The sequence below is a fragment of the Opisthorchis viverrini genome, assembly GCF_000715545.1.
Source record: "Opisthorchis viverrini unplaced genomic scaffold opera_v5_149, whole genome shotgun sequence".
Classification (NCBI taxonomy): domain Eukaryota; kingdom Metazoa; phylum Platyhelminthes; class Trematoda; order Opisthorchiida; family Opisthorchiidae; genus Opisthorchis; species Opisthorchis viverrini.
Window position 1 is genome coordinate 319,819 of NW_008751804.1, and position 14,795 is coordinate 334,613.

Below are 14,795 nucleotides of genomic sequence, written 5' to 3' on the forward strand. Positions count from 1 at the left end.
GGTGGTCGGGCTGCAATGATCCCGCGGGCCAGACTGGTTTGAACTTCGTTCCGGTGCAACCATGCCAAGAAAGTCAAAGGGGAGCACCCAGACAAAGAGCAGCGAGACCCCGTACTACGAGTGATCGTGCTACGGGACGGTCAGGGGCAAAGTCGTACTGTCCTCTGCGACAGGAGTGTGAATGCAGTAAGGTGTTTCCCCCAGGCGACCAGCATGTCCATATTTATGGAAGCAGCGATGCTGCCTTCCCCCGAGGAAGGGCGGGTTAGAAAAGGTCGGCCCCAAACACCGCACACTCCGATCGCCCAACGGTTGACCGTGACCGCCGACGCATTATCCAATACGGTCGAAATACTCTTAAAACCAAAGAGCCCGGTGCTGCTCAAAAGGCACCTGCTGTGCGCAGCCGCATCAGGAATGAGACAGTAATGTCCTATTCCCTGCACCCTCGGGTTAGGCCAACCCTCTGCAGGCGAGCAGGTCAGGCTGTTGATTCGTCGGCTCCGGGCAGGGTCCCCGAACAGAACCCTACGTCCTCCCACTGCCTCCCACTCAGACTTTTGAGTCAAAGGCTCAAGGTGGGGTACCTCAACCAAACTCCCTTCCTCGGCCTAGGAAACCGGGAAGTATCATTTGCCCGCGCAGTTCAGCGTCTACCGATGTCCCTCCCCAATCCCCCTCCCACCGCACAAGAAAACGTCGCTGGGCCATTTGACCGTCAGTCATCTGACCGAAGGGCCTTATGCTCCTCGCTGCCTACAAACGATGAGTTAGTCAAAATAAATTCTACTCGACACTGCAATGTGTTATCCTAGAACGGGTTATACTTGAAGCGACCTTTACAGTCAACGAGTTTGTTATCCTCATGAAAAGATCGCCGGTTGCGATTGTTGCAACTTATTTGTTAGATGCCATTATGTTTTCTGTGCCAGTGCTCATCGAAATTTCCGGTACGAGTCCAGACTTTCCATTAACATCAGATTAGGGTTGATTTGTTGGATCACATGACGGTGTCTTTTTTTAGGACCAAAGGGGCGATATCATTTTACATGCCAACTGTGCTTTTTCGCGTATTTCTAACCATGATTTTCATCTATTTCCTTCATAGCGGCCATTTTGAAGTATGAGAACAATACAATGAATATTCGACAGTTCAAATGTTCCCCGCATCCGTATTGGTTACCGAATTTCATGGATGTTTTCACGTGGTCTCTACCTTTCGTTGGGGAAAAAGGTAGAATAATGCGTTCCTGATTTACTCTTTTATGTGTATTTTCTCGGACTTCCATCCTGATGATGCTTGAGGGTGAATTTTCTACATCCTCCTTGTTCGCTGGCATTTGGCTTGGTAATTATTTCGGAGGAAATTGTCTTTGGTTCGCTCTGAAATTGTCGTCTGGACATTCAAATGTCCTCGTCAATTTTCTCGCCTTCTGTTTTGGAAAGCTTTTCAACTTTGTAGACAGCTGCATGCATTCTTTTTCAGGGGCGGCATGTCTGTTTCGTCAGGAGGGTATCGATTCTTTCCCCGTCGTTCACGTTCTTGGTTTTCTATCCAACCGTCGCCTCTGACGCTTTCCATCATAGCTTTCTTGTGTTTGTAGATCGATCTGGTTTTTTCGACTTTTTGGTCTTCTTTCTTCTTGCCGACCACCCAGTTGAATTGGAGAGCTCCTATATCAGTCTGAACGGTCGATACTTGTCCAAACCCTTGTTGAATCTCCAATCTAATCCATCCGAAATGCTACATATGGTTCAGTTGTTGAATGTGGCGACTAATTTTCACGCCAAATTTTTATACGACACACGCATGGAATTGACTATCAAACCGACAAGTTCTATTATTTTGGAACCTAAGTTCGTTCGAATTTGAGTATATTACTTCATGTTTTGAAACCCAGTGTATGCAGTGAAAACTAACCCCATGCTTCTCGCTGCACTGGTCCAAGGTGGTCAGAACTACATAAAGCCTTCTTCCCCATCTCTAGATGCCTGTTTCCAACCAAGCTGAACAATGAGACCATGCATCAGCATTGTAGTTTTTTCTTTGAGTTACTTTTCCAATCACCATTACGAACGTCCGTATTAGGCCACAACTTACCGAAACTGTGCCCACCGGTTTCGGTTGTGCAATCATATTTGTTCTTTTCCTTGGAATTTAATATTTTGCAAATTCCTCAGTTCATTCGCAGCGTCTGTTTTCAAGCCTCTATGATGTCTCTTCCATGATGTGTCTTCGCATGCCATGGAGGCGCTGGGACGCTCTCGGATCTTTAGCCACCGATCTTCGGGAGTATGGCTTATATAGGTTGCAGTCGGAGAATTTGGAACAAGATGATTATAGAATAGATCTTTGGTTGCTTGCTAGTTACTTCGGTCGTTAGAAACGTTCCGCGGTATACAACACATACTGGCTAGTCGTTCTCAGGGGTGAACTTTTCTTTTGTGCATCGCTCTGGTTCTTGGAGCGTCATGGACGTCACGTCTGGAGAACATGTGACGTGAGAGGAGTGTTTGAAAATGACTATGAAAGGTGTAGTGTATGTATGTGGCCATTTGCCTGATTTGCCGGTTAGTTAATGTCAATAGCGTTCCTGCTATGAGTTTCTGTCTAGATTGTCTGAGTGTTTCTTGATATAATCGCGCTGCGGTAGGCTAGCATCAGGTTCCTTTCCTGTCATTTTCCACTATTTTCGCTTTCAAATACTTTTTTGTACGGCAGTAGATCATCAGTATCAGTGCTGTTATCACTGTGTGTGTTGATGCATCTCTCCGTTATTCATTTCGTCCTAGTAACCGAAATGCTGGTCAGTGTCCTCAAAATCTGTTCGGATGACGAGCTCATGAAAGATGGCGATGACGCCTTTGATGGTATGTTTATTTTGTTGCTGTTGCTATTTCCTCAATGAGTGACTCTGCCCAACAGGACTAACTGAGTTGTACTTTCTTTTTCACGCGAGACAAAGGAGAGGTTCCTCGTAATTGAATCTTGATTTGTTTTGCAAGTTACCCCAGTGTTATGTAGTGTTCTTGTACCGGAATATTTGGTGAAATGCGTACGGAAAGAGGCTCTTTATGTCTTGTGTTTGTACGAGTTCTACTTGAAACCGGTCAGGAATCAGGTGGAGAACTTCACTACATCCATTGACTCGTCTTCTTATAAGAAAGAATCTCTGGTCAGTATACACACTCACAGTTGAGTTACCAATTTCATGATAAGGTTCTTGGGTTTAGTAAATATGCAAGGTTGTGTTACGCACCATGCAAACAAGTGGCATACGGGGAATTCTGTCATAGAGGTGTGCATATGCTCTACGGGGTCAAACAGTGGAACGGAATCTAGGCAACCTAGTGCTTGGACTGTGCTGTGCGGCTGCGGTATACAACACCTGTGATGCTACCGATGACAGACTTTTTAGATGGGTAGTCTGCGCAGTGAAGCTTCTTATACGGCGTCCTTGAAATGCACAGGATTCATTCTCCCTACACCCTTTTCCCACGATAATGGGGTTCCTTACCGTATAACGCTTACAACTAGTTGAGCCCAGCCCGAAACGTAGCACACCAGTCGGAACTTCTTAAGACTGCTACTTGGACATCTTGTACATAATGGAGGGACATTCAAATGGCGGGAGGAGGTTCACTATATTTTGAATTGGAGCCTCAAGTTTTAAAAACCCAAAAACTTGAGATGGATTGCCACCCACTAACCTCTAGCTTACCGAAAGGTGCTATACTAGCTGCCCTACCGTGGTCGCTGTCCATCGCCGGAAGTGTCTAGTTGGATTTCACATATGATTCGCTGTGCATTTGTCGGATGGACCAATAGACCAAGACTTCTAGTGCTATTGATGAGTTCGTTGGTTGACCTCCACGTCAGGTACTGACCAGTGAGAGCATTTTCTGTAGCTCGGCTGGTAGTATACCCTTCCGGCAGACACTTCGTGACTAGATTTCGATCAGGGGTCTTATTTTTGTCATGCTGTCTATAGATTGGCTACCCATTAAAAAATAGGACATAATCAGTTCACGTCCACAGTTCGTATTCTATGTTGCTTATGTATTAGGCGATTTCAACAACGTCTCAGCCTCACATCTGTGACTTAATTCAGGACGGTGGAACTCCTCGCCCGGCTGAGTTTAAATACGTCGATGGAGTCATGATATTGCCGCATAAAATGACTTTTCCGGCAATAAAACATCTGCTAACTATGATGAATTGAGGAGTAAGCGACATAGCTAAAAAGGTTCGAGTTGAGCCTCAGTGAATTCACGAAATTAGTCAGGAACATCCCAGAAACAATACCTGATCTATTCAGCTGCTTGATACTGATTTACTAGCGACTCACCGATCTGTGTTTCATATTATAATGGAGTAGTCGTATTGTCTGCCGTTCATTCAAAACTTCCGAATGCGCGAACTGGTTAAGGGTGAAAGTCAGCAAGTGACTTTGGTAGTCTCATCACTCCCGCCGTGATGCACCATTGCAATGCACCTTGTTGCGCTGTATGTAAAGCTGACTTTCACGTTTTTCATGCACCCATCTTTCAGCATGCTGTTGCCTTGGTGGTATTGGCAGGCCTGGTATTTGTCGCGTGACCCACGAGTGTGCGCTCGTGGCTATAGGGTTTTGCACTGTCATTGCCTTTGGTAAAGTTTTATTGTATTTATCATTTCACAGCTAGAATTCACCATATTCCTGTTTTTACGGGCGTGTTTTCTTACGTAACCGGCACTAGTCCAATTTAAGCGTTACCTGATGCTACGGGCATTCTGTTATTTTTTAGCTTGTCTTGAACGTTGTGCTCTGTCCAACTGGCCGATAGAATGGCACAGCCATGCACTCTTTGTACATAAACATTTGCTACTTTGGTAATGATAGCCAGTACACCTCGTTGACCAAGACTTTCTGTATCACCCAGGCATCTGTACAAGGTGATCAATTTTGCTTACGTAGACCTGTATTGCGATGAATGCGTCTTATATCTGTAAATCGACATGGAGTCATCCCTTTGAGTACAGGTCTCTCAATCACATCAGGTGAGTTCTTATCATAGGAAACATCCGGCTATCGTTTAAACCCTACATGGTGCCCAAGCTGAAGACCCCTTGCATTCGGTGTATACGCTACTGGTTATGCTTCGTATCTCACTCTGGTGTTTAAATCTTTAGGCCTCAGTAGTCAAATTTCGGCAAGCCGTTTCACCCTTCGACGTCACACGGCTAATTTGCTGGTGTATTACTAAAACCGAATGGTCGATCGATCGGGTTTTCCCGTTCTGCGAGGTAATCCGTAACATGATTATATTAGCTGAGGCCACATAACCGGTGTTTTTCAATCCATGGGTGTTCTATCCTTTGCTTTCTTCGGATGTGCGAAATTTTGTACAACATCGGGTCTATTTGCCCGTCATAGCTACCTTCTGGTGTTCGACACTGACTATTACTTACGACTTTTGCGGCGCTTTTCATCTGCTCCTCCACACTGTTTCCCCAACACTCGCACATTCTTTTCCACAAATTCAGAAAGTAAGTTGTGTGTTGTTTAGATACGTACTACCTCCGGGATTGTCCCTCTAGTTGACAGATTCCATCTTTGCGTCTTTTTGTGTGTCGTTCTGCATGTGTTTGTTCGTGTTTCGTTTTCAGTGGGGAAAACACGTTTCCAGAACATGTTGATTACACCATTGCTTCTCTTGTTTGAAGGTAGTTCGCTTACTTATCGGTCCCTGTATTGATTCCTTGCGGTTTTTGTCCTTTTATCGTGAGCATCTTACTATGTGTTGTCAGTCATTCGTACAGACGTTCGTCAGACAACCGAGCGTGGACACTCGAATAGTATATACGTTTCAAGTAAACAGCACTAATTTTGGGTACGCCCACTAGTCGACCCGAGCCAGGATATAGCAGTCACATGATTTGCAGTTCGTTTCGATGGTACAACCTCCGCCACTTAGACGGTAGCCTTTGAAATCAATACGTTAAACAACAGGCGCTGCGTTCAACGAAGCCACCGGGTTCTTACCGCTTGCTCGACTTCACTGTTTGTTAAAAGGCAAACCATTGCCATATAGTATAAAAGCACCTAGCAGTCGTTCTATTGCTAAAGCATGTTCAGTACCTCCCCTGTATAGCGGCCCTGCGTTTAATGTTACTTTCAACACGACCATGCATGTCATTGGTATGTCATTATGACGTGCCAAACCTGTGCACGTCAGCTTTGTTATTTCCAAAATTTCAACAATCCTCGCTCATTTTGTTGCACGAGATAAGCGAGTGTATTTCGAAAAGGTTGTCTTGAAATAATAACCAGGGTTGGTCGGGAAGTGTTCCCTTCCGTTTCCAGTAGCACATATTTTTGTTGCCGGTCGAATTTGAAAATGTGATTGCGTTCTGCTAAACGATGTCAACAACCTCTGTTGGCGCTGTTGCGTTGTGCCCAGCTGCGAAAGGACATCATTAATAACCTGCGAATTGGAAGTAAATTTGTAGTCAACATGTACACCTTAGTTCGTCTACAAACATGAAATTACTGTGCGGTATAGAATCATCTGGCACCCGGAAGCCCCTCCACACTGATACATGAGGGGCAGGTCAAAGGCGATCTTTCTAGAGGGAACGTGAATGAGATTCAACAGTGCATTACTCCAGTTCTCGAGGAAACACTTTCGGGTTTGCCGCACCATATCATATGGTTTATGCAGCAAAAATTATGGAATCTCATTCATATGTGAGAGCTGAAGCAGTTTTGTTAAAGATTTGTGGGATTCTTTGTTTCGTTCGAAGTGAACACCTCGGACGATCAACAGTACTACATAAACTTGGTTGAGGTATACTAGGGAGCCGCACTGAACCTTTGTAAGGGTCGTCGGCTCCTGTCATCAAGATCATTACGGAACATTTTCCATCGATTCCAACTCAAATGACAACACAACCGTCAAACTAAGTAATTTATAGCGATAACATATAACAGCGAGGAGAAGGGAATTGAATGAAAACCCAACAACCATTTAGTTACCACGCTTTGGTCCAGCTTATTCTTTTTCGCTTTACTACCGTCAGTCGATGACTCAATTTCATCGGATGGTGTCGCACTCACATCTCAGGCCGCATCTTTGACTCAGTCTAGAGTAAATCACCCAAATGGGGACCACAAATTGTTTTCCGTCCAAAATTTATTTTTTTTGTGACGGGTTCTCAAAGGAAGTAATTCCCTAACTCAACAGTTGTTTTTTTGATTTAAGTGTAAGTCTTTATTAAGGGTAGGAAAGAAGTCTATTTGATCGCTTCATATGTTGCGAATTTGACTTCACTGATCTTGCCATGAAGAAATTGGAATGGCAGACCGGAGCCAGTTATCATAGAGTGCTGTTGAATTCGACACCCGTGTACGTTGATTTTCGTAATACAAGCTTAATTATCGGCTGAGACCAGCAAGTGCGAAGTGGAGAAGCTGTGCACTTCAATAAATCCCTGTAAGGCACTTCCCCCACGAAGAGACAATATTGGGGCACGTAAAACTCTTATAAGGAACCTCCCAATAACCGAAGAAGACGTGACTGTTGCTATGTGATAACCGCGGGGAAGAAATACCACAGACGAGAATGCCACACACCGTCGCGCTAAATTCATCAGTGAGCTATCATTTTGTACAGCTTGCGGTCACTTCAGCTGATACTCAATTCATCACTGAACCCCTCTAGATTGGGTTTGACTTAGCCGATAGTGTAGCCCTCAGTAGACGTACCCAACCGTTCGCTAGAACTTCTCACGGTTTTACTGCCGATGAAAAGTAAGAAAGATGAAAGAATGCTTGTACCAGACACTTAACTCTACAGTTTTCGCAGTACCAATAGATCACTATGTTTTTTCCATTGTTATATGTTATATACATCCTTGTGACAAATTACCTTGTTTGCTGGTACATGCTCGTGTTTTGCACTACTATTTATCAATTACGGATATTTGAAAACATTGAATTCTGGAGCAATAACTTCAGAGGAAATCGGAAATTTTATCCCAACGTCACTAAAGGATTAACTTTCAGATACAAATGAAGTTTACTCATCTCAGTCTTGCAACTGTGCGATGCTGTTCCTAATGGCCACCACAGAGAGGAGCCAAACTTTAACACCCTGGAAGTTCTTATTTGGAGCGAGTGTACCGCAGCAATGCAAGTGATATTTATTGCAAGTTTGTTGCTAAGCTCAGCGAACAGATCAATAGCCACCTGAGCAACAACCAACCTGACCAGCCAATCAACCAATGTTATCTAGAGTTACTGCCAGTGGTGATGAACTGCTGAGTATAATATCTAATATCACCGTCTCGCGGTAACACTAGATGCTTCAATCGAAGGAGCTTGCGAACTTCTTTGTAAGCGCGCGGACGACAGTCACACACTGCGGCGAGAAGAGTGCTGTTGTGCGGCGGGAAGTTAAATGCTTATGCATGAAGTCTGACAACTCCTCCTCAGGATCATGTATGCAAGACAAACATGAGCACCCAAATCACCTCAGTGATTTGAGACTTTTTAAAGCCTGGGCGAGATGGCCCAAGTGGTTAGAGCGCGAATTTACTGACCGGAAGGTCCGTGGTTCGAATCCGACCTCCGCTACTCGACTTCCCCTGTCTAGGCTTGGGCAACCTGGCAGTATCCCAGCCGTCGTGCTTCCTTCAGGTGGCATGGCAGCTAGGCACCGGAAGGGTGCTACAGCTGAACGCTTTTTTTTAAAAGTCTGTTCTGATTCTAAATGATAACGTGTGGGGTCAGTTCCCTTGAAATGAATACTTCAAAATCGAGAGCATCCCTGGGCGGATCAACCGAAATGGACTCCTTGGCACTTTAACATTTCCTTAGTTGTTTCCCACAGTCTACTTATTTTTAACTTTTTGAGTGTATATATATATATATATATATATAATCAATTTTCGGAAAATAAACTCTCCAGGCACTTATGCACCTATTTTATTATTTACTCCGACAGTGCTATATCATTATATACTTCACTGCCACTTATAAAAAACAGCTGTGCATGAATTTCGTGGATTTATTTGTTAGTCGCCATGTGAAAAACCTTCCGACACATAATCGCGCCTAGCTAAGTAGCCGCTTTTAACCCAGGCTTAATTAGATGATGCGTTTCCTTATACTCAGGTCTATAATCCTTGCACTTTCTCTTTTCCTCCCTTACTATCCATTCTCCCTTTTCTACTCTTTTCTACGGTTGTTTGCCTATGGTTTCGTTCTCATATGCATGGGTCTGTTATTCCGTTCATATTTTCTGGTTGAATTTTTCATTGTTGGTTTTTATAAATGGGGATATGATTTATGCAATTGTGATGGTTGGCGTAGCCCTCTTGTCCACCTATCCTGGCTTCTCAGCTTTCAAATCGGGCTTGAGTGCGGTTTGTTTTTGGAATGCGCAGCTCGTACACTGTATTTCATCGGTGAACTGCCATTTACCAAGTCCTATAAGCTTTCTTGATCCGGGACCAACTCTGGTTCCGTCATAGGACAGAAGGCTATTTCGTGCCCCGTGGTTGACCGCGGTTTGCATGTTTGGCGTGTGGACAGTCTGATCTCAACTTTTTGGATTTCGTTATCTGCTTTTCCCTTCACTCGAACGATACCAACCTGGGGTTTCACATGCCCTAAAAGGTAGCCTGCTCGTGGAGAGATAAAGCTCTCCAATGGTGACCATGGTTCCGAAACTGTTTTCTACACCACTACCCTGCCTTCTCAACTAACTTTTCTTTGGCATGACAACAACGAGCCCTCGACTGTTCCGTAAAGAACAACGATCAGTCAGCATCAGTACATTGATGAAAAGTCATCGCATTCAGCAAAGGATTTTCAGCACTGAAGATGGGTTGTTTTGGATTTGGTATTGTGAATGTGCAACCTTACATCCAGATGCTTCGACTCAGCGTACTGCACCCATCGTAACATTGGAAGTATTTTATCGCGTGCGAGTTGATTTACCTGCTGACCAACTAAACGTGCATATGACGTGCTTTAACTCGGTCTTGACAACTGATTGCCGACCTAAGCTACTGTTCGTAAAGAGTTTCTATTGTTGCTTTGTCATCCGTTGACGTTCTCAAGCTTAGATTTTGTGGAGTGCATTTTTTGATTCTGAAACTTGCACGTTCCTGGATGATGGCGATGCTCTACTCACCTTTATATTCAAACATTTTTATCCTAATTTTTAGGTGCGTCTGTGGCAGCTCGTAAAGAAGTTATCCGAAACAAGATTCGGGCAATCGGTAAAATGGCTCGGGTGTTTACTGTACTAAGGTAAAAGCCTGCACTCGTTTTTAGTTTTACCTGAAGTCGGTGCCCTTGCAACACCAGGACCTATTTTTTAACAGATCCACACACCTCGTTTATTGGTTGGTGAAACTGAACCAGATCTGTTCATTTGGGGTCTGTTCATCGTTCAAAAAGAAGTGCAGAAAGTCTAACATGAAGCCCCCCATAATTTGGTGGATTAGTCAATCAACGCTTTTACATCGTATAAACTAAGCTCAATTGTGGGATTTAGTTACGCGGTGCTCGATCTTTACCTACGCAGAAGACTTCTATTCATCTTTCATCCTGAGCTAGAGCAAGATAGCTATTTACTTTGCATTCAGTCTGTCAGTTCAAAGTGTTCGGAAGAAAGTGTCGATACGGTTATATTTGATGCATCAGAACGAAATGCGAAATCGGATATTGTGTCGCAATCTAGTATCATCTTCGAATATCCACTTTGATGCATTTTAGAATCCCAGTTGCCGTATTAGTTCGAACGAAAAAAATTTTGACGGGCTTTTCACCATTTTCTCTTATGTCAGCATTTTTTCCTGTGTGGAGCCTTTTCCATCCAGGCGTCAGAGGAACTGGGATATCTTCACAAGCGCTAAACAGGTCACAGATTAGCCAGCATCCTTTCCTTGATGGTATTTACTCTAACTTGGGTTTTCACATGTTCATCGCTTTCCATCAACATCGATGACGCCTACTCGATCACACTTATCGATCAATGGAATATCCCTTCTCCCATGTATTCCGACACGTCTCGGTAGTTATGGAATTTATGCCCTCCATTTATTCAATCCCATCCTCTGATGCGAACCAGTGTCATGAAATTTATTTTAGTTTGACATGGTAGGCACACTTTTGGGCAGCAACATGGAATATTGCACAGTAGGGTGTTAGCTTTTAACAATTGTAAACACCATTCTTAAATGGCATTCATTTGTTTGAACGGGAAATTTTCAGTGGCACATCAACACTATCAACGGTCTGTTGGATGTTTGTCATCAGACTGAATCGAGCCATTAGTTTTTCACATGGCCAACCCGAACGTATCATTTGTTTTTGTGGATCTATCCACTATGGGACAAACTTGCGAGCTTCCGTTTGTGTGACAGTAACTCGTGATGACCGAAAACTACGAAAGTCACATTCCATTCACCGGTTCCGTTTGAAATAGGATAACTAAATAACCACCTTTTTACTCGTGACTGCCATAAATCTACACTCCTCATCCTGTTCTCTCGGGGACAAGCATGATTCTAAGGTCAACTTTCTTCCGCACTTTGAACAGGGAAGAATGTGAATGTGTTCTCGAGTTGAAAGGACTTTCCCCGAGTGGAATGTTGCCACTCGGTGCACTCTCTGGTGGTAGGGAGTCCTTAAAAACTGGTAAGTGTACCACTGGTTTAGCTATTCAAAACAGTATTGTGTGTGTTATGCACTCATTTGCAAGTCAACTTCATGCTAACGGGAGCTTTAACTGAAAAGCAGACGAATCTCCCGTTTATAAGTAGTTTTGTGTTTGTATTGTATTGTTATTTTTTTATCCAAAGTCTCCTGTGTAGAACGTTTGAACAAACGTGCATTTGTATGTTCACCATCTGTTTTAAAATAACCCGATTTTGGAAATTCGACTCCTGATCTAACTCTAACACTGTTAGCTGTCTGTCCTGAAACGCTGCATGCCCTGCATTTACGTGGTTTCCGTAGGCGAATGTTCCGGGTGTCACTTTCGTCCCAGCGATGTTAGTGGCAGAAAGGCAGCACACAGTAATAGCCTATTTGGAAACGAAGCAAGATTGGATGGTTTTGCCTGAGGGCACTGGATATGATGAACTTAGACAATTGTTTTACACAACCAGTTTGTGTCCACTAGCTTTGGTGTACATAAAAATAACAAGTATGTTCCCGGTTTCGCCATCTCGGTGCAATTTTTCAGAAAAATTAGACTATTTAAATGTTATTTCCAGCCTTTCGGCCGACGGTTACCATGTCTTTGAGGCTTGGATTTAAAAATGATTACTAGAATATGATTCCTCTTAGAGGACCAGTCCACTAGGCGTTCCACCCTGTTTGGGACGCGTTTCACATGTTTTGCTGGCATACAATTCTCGGTGTTTACCGCACCACCAAGGTAGGAATGTGAGGCCGATGCTCCCCTCTTATGTGTGCTTTGATACCTAGTACGACTGGATTGGTACGACTAAAAGACGAAAGAACAAAAGCCAGCATTCACGGCGGATATCTTGTAGCACAAGTTTCAAGAACAGTCAATTTCACCGATCCAAGCTACCTCGGCAAGGGAACCTACTAAAAGTTAGAGTTGTTGCACGCAACAACTTTGTCATAACATCCTGTGTAGACTCATTACTTACTAACGTCTTACCACCCTTATTTTCGTTTCTTGAATTTGGGCAGGCAGTACGAACTCAACGACACCAAAATTCTGCAAGTATACCTAACCGTATTTTATTAGCACCGTGCACTCGTTCACAATCCGCTTCTAACCAACTTTAAAACGATGGTTACTTGATTCTTTACAGCTGTTTTCGGCTCGTGTACCTAAAAAGCCTTCTGTTCTTCACCCGATGTAGAGCAATGAAGCATCTGTGGGTCGGAGCGATCGTAGAAATCTCCCGACCACGACGTACTTCATGTGATTGTGTTGAAATTAGATATCCTCGTTCGGGTACACTGGATGGTTTTGTTCGTATTGGGGATCAGCAGGGTGAACCGTGGTTATGAGAAACTCATCTTAATCACGTGGTCTAGAAACAGACACTTCGGTGTATCAAGTCATCAAGTCGAGCGGCGCTGGATATACTAGTTGGAGCTTCGGTCTGCGTAATCATACCGACTAAGTGGAACTTTCCCCTCAACCATTCCAGGGACTTTTTTAAATTCGATTAACGAAGCAAGCATTTTTTTACTGTCATCATGGGGCATTTTGAAATGTGAACTTAATGATCGTCTTCTTTACTTAGTAATCCACCAAACGACACACTTATACTTTCGTCCCTGTTCTTCCAATTAGCCTTATCTGGCATTGCTCCTGACAGTGCCACCCAATTCGAAAAGGCTCGAGCTATCGATCAAATCAACGAACGGATGCCTCCAAGACGGGATTCTGTTACTACTGTACCGGTCGTTAATTTGTCCGGCCGTACGACCGGCTCCGCCAGTCGGCCAACCGACCGTAAACCTGCCGAAGCCAGTCATGTCTCAACATCACGAGTGTCTCCGTCTTACACACATCGTGGCTCTGTCCAGCGCATCAGCACAGATCAGGGAGATTCGTCACCCGGTGCTGGTGGATCAAACCCCTCGACGGTCCGCGCCGCGAGCAATGGTATTACCCCGGGTAGCTGTTCCAGACTGCCGTCGTGTTCAACTGACCCACCAATCACTGGTAAAAACTATCCATCGGTCACTAGCACAGTTTCCACGACTCGAGGATCGGGAGAATCAGGTGGGAGCTCACGAAAGTGATGATCGTAATATAATTTTGACCGAAGTGTCTAGTTACTTGTTTCATCGGATTTTGTACGCCCGCAATCCCGCTTTGCTGTCGCTAGCGGTCACGCACGCAACCCTTCCAGCCGTGTTGAAATATTCATTGGAATTTTTAATGTTTTTTTTAAAAAAACAAGATATCTATTGACTCGATGCCCCATAACCCTTCCAGCCGTGTTGAAATATTCATTGGAATTTTTAATGTTTTTTTTAAAAAAACAAGATATCTATTGACTCGTGTGATGCCCCATTACTCGCGGATAAAATGTGCGAATGCGCCACACATCCTGTTTGTCTTTCTTCCGTGATCTGAACACGAATTTCACTCAGCATGCACGACATCATGGGCTTAGCCTGCAGGAATCGGGCAATGAACTTGGCCTTGTCTCTATGACGCTGCGGTGGAGCCGATCTTCAGTAAAACTCCATTCACTCCGCATTCAAGTTAAATGCGTCTCCATAAACCCGATCTACTCTGAAACGCTACGACCAGCATCCTGGCTCAGCTGCCTTGTGATGGTTATTCAGCTCATCGTTTGTAAAGTAATACAGTGTACCCTAGTTTTTTGCTCATTCATTTCCATCCCACCGTGCTCTTAATTTGGGCTTCTAATTTGACCAAGTCGTTACTTTGTTTCCCTTCCCTATTGCCTGTTTGTGGTTTTCCTCAGACCTTGTTGCCTGTCTCTTTCTTATTAAAAACATCGTTGTCCACTACCCGCAACATTACCAAACTAGTGGTTTGCTGTGACAGATTAGTCCACAATTTGATCAGATTGCTTCTATTCTGTCACCGGCTCTCTCATGTTCGTCTTTTTACTCACTTGCTTGATCTGCTGTATTCATCAATGTTTCCTCTCAAAAGGTAACTTGTCCTCACGCAGTCCCCATGTTCGTTACTCCCGTTGTGCGAACCTCTTATGTACATGGTTAGGGAGTGTACACTAATTTGCAGACACTGATTCAAATGCCTTTATT

General features: G+C 44.0%; 1 protein-coding gene across 1 annotated transcript in view; it reads left to right on the forward strand.

Moving 5' to 3' along the window:
* Positions 1-13,793, forward strand: part of T265_14144 (hypothetical protein) — a gene marked incomplete at both ends in the record, with an annotated part of 45,128 nt that extends 31,335 nt beyond the window's left edge. The window contains 4 exons of the mRNA XM_009172213.1: positions 2,794-2,871; positions 5,024-5,041; positions 10,217-10,301; positions 13,289-13,793. Coding sequence (XP_009170477.1) covers positions 2,794-2,871; positions 5,024-5,041; positions 10,217-10,301; positions 13,289-13,793 — 686 coding nt within the window. The remainder of the gene's footprint in view (positions 1-2,793; positions 2,872-5,023; positions 5,042-10,216; positions 10,302-13,288) is intronic.
* Positions 13,794-14,795: the final 1,002 nt, after the last annotated feature.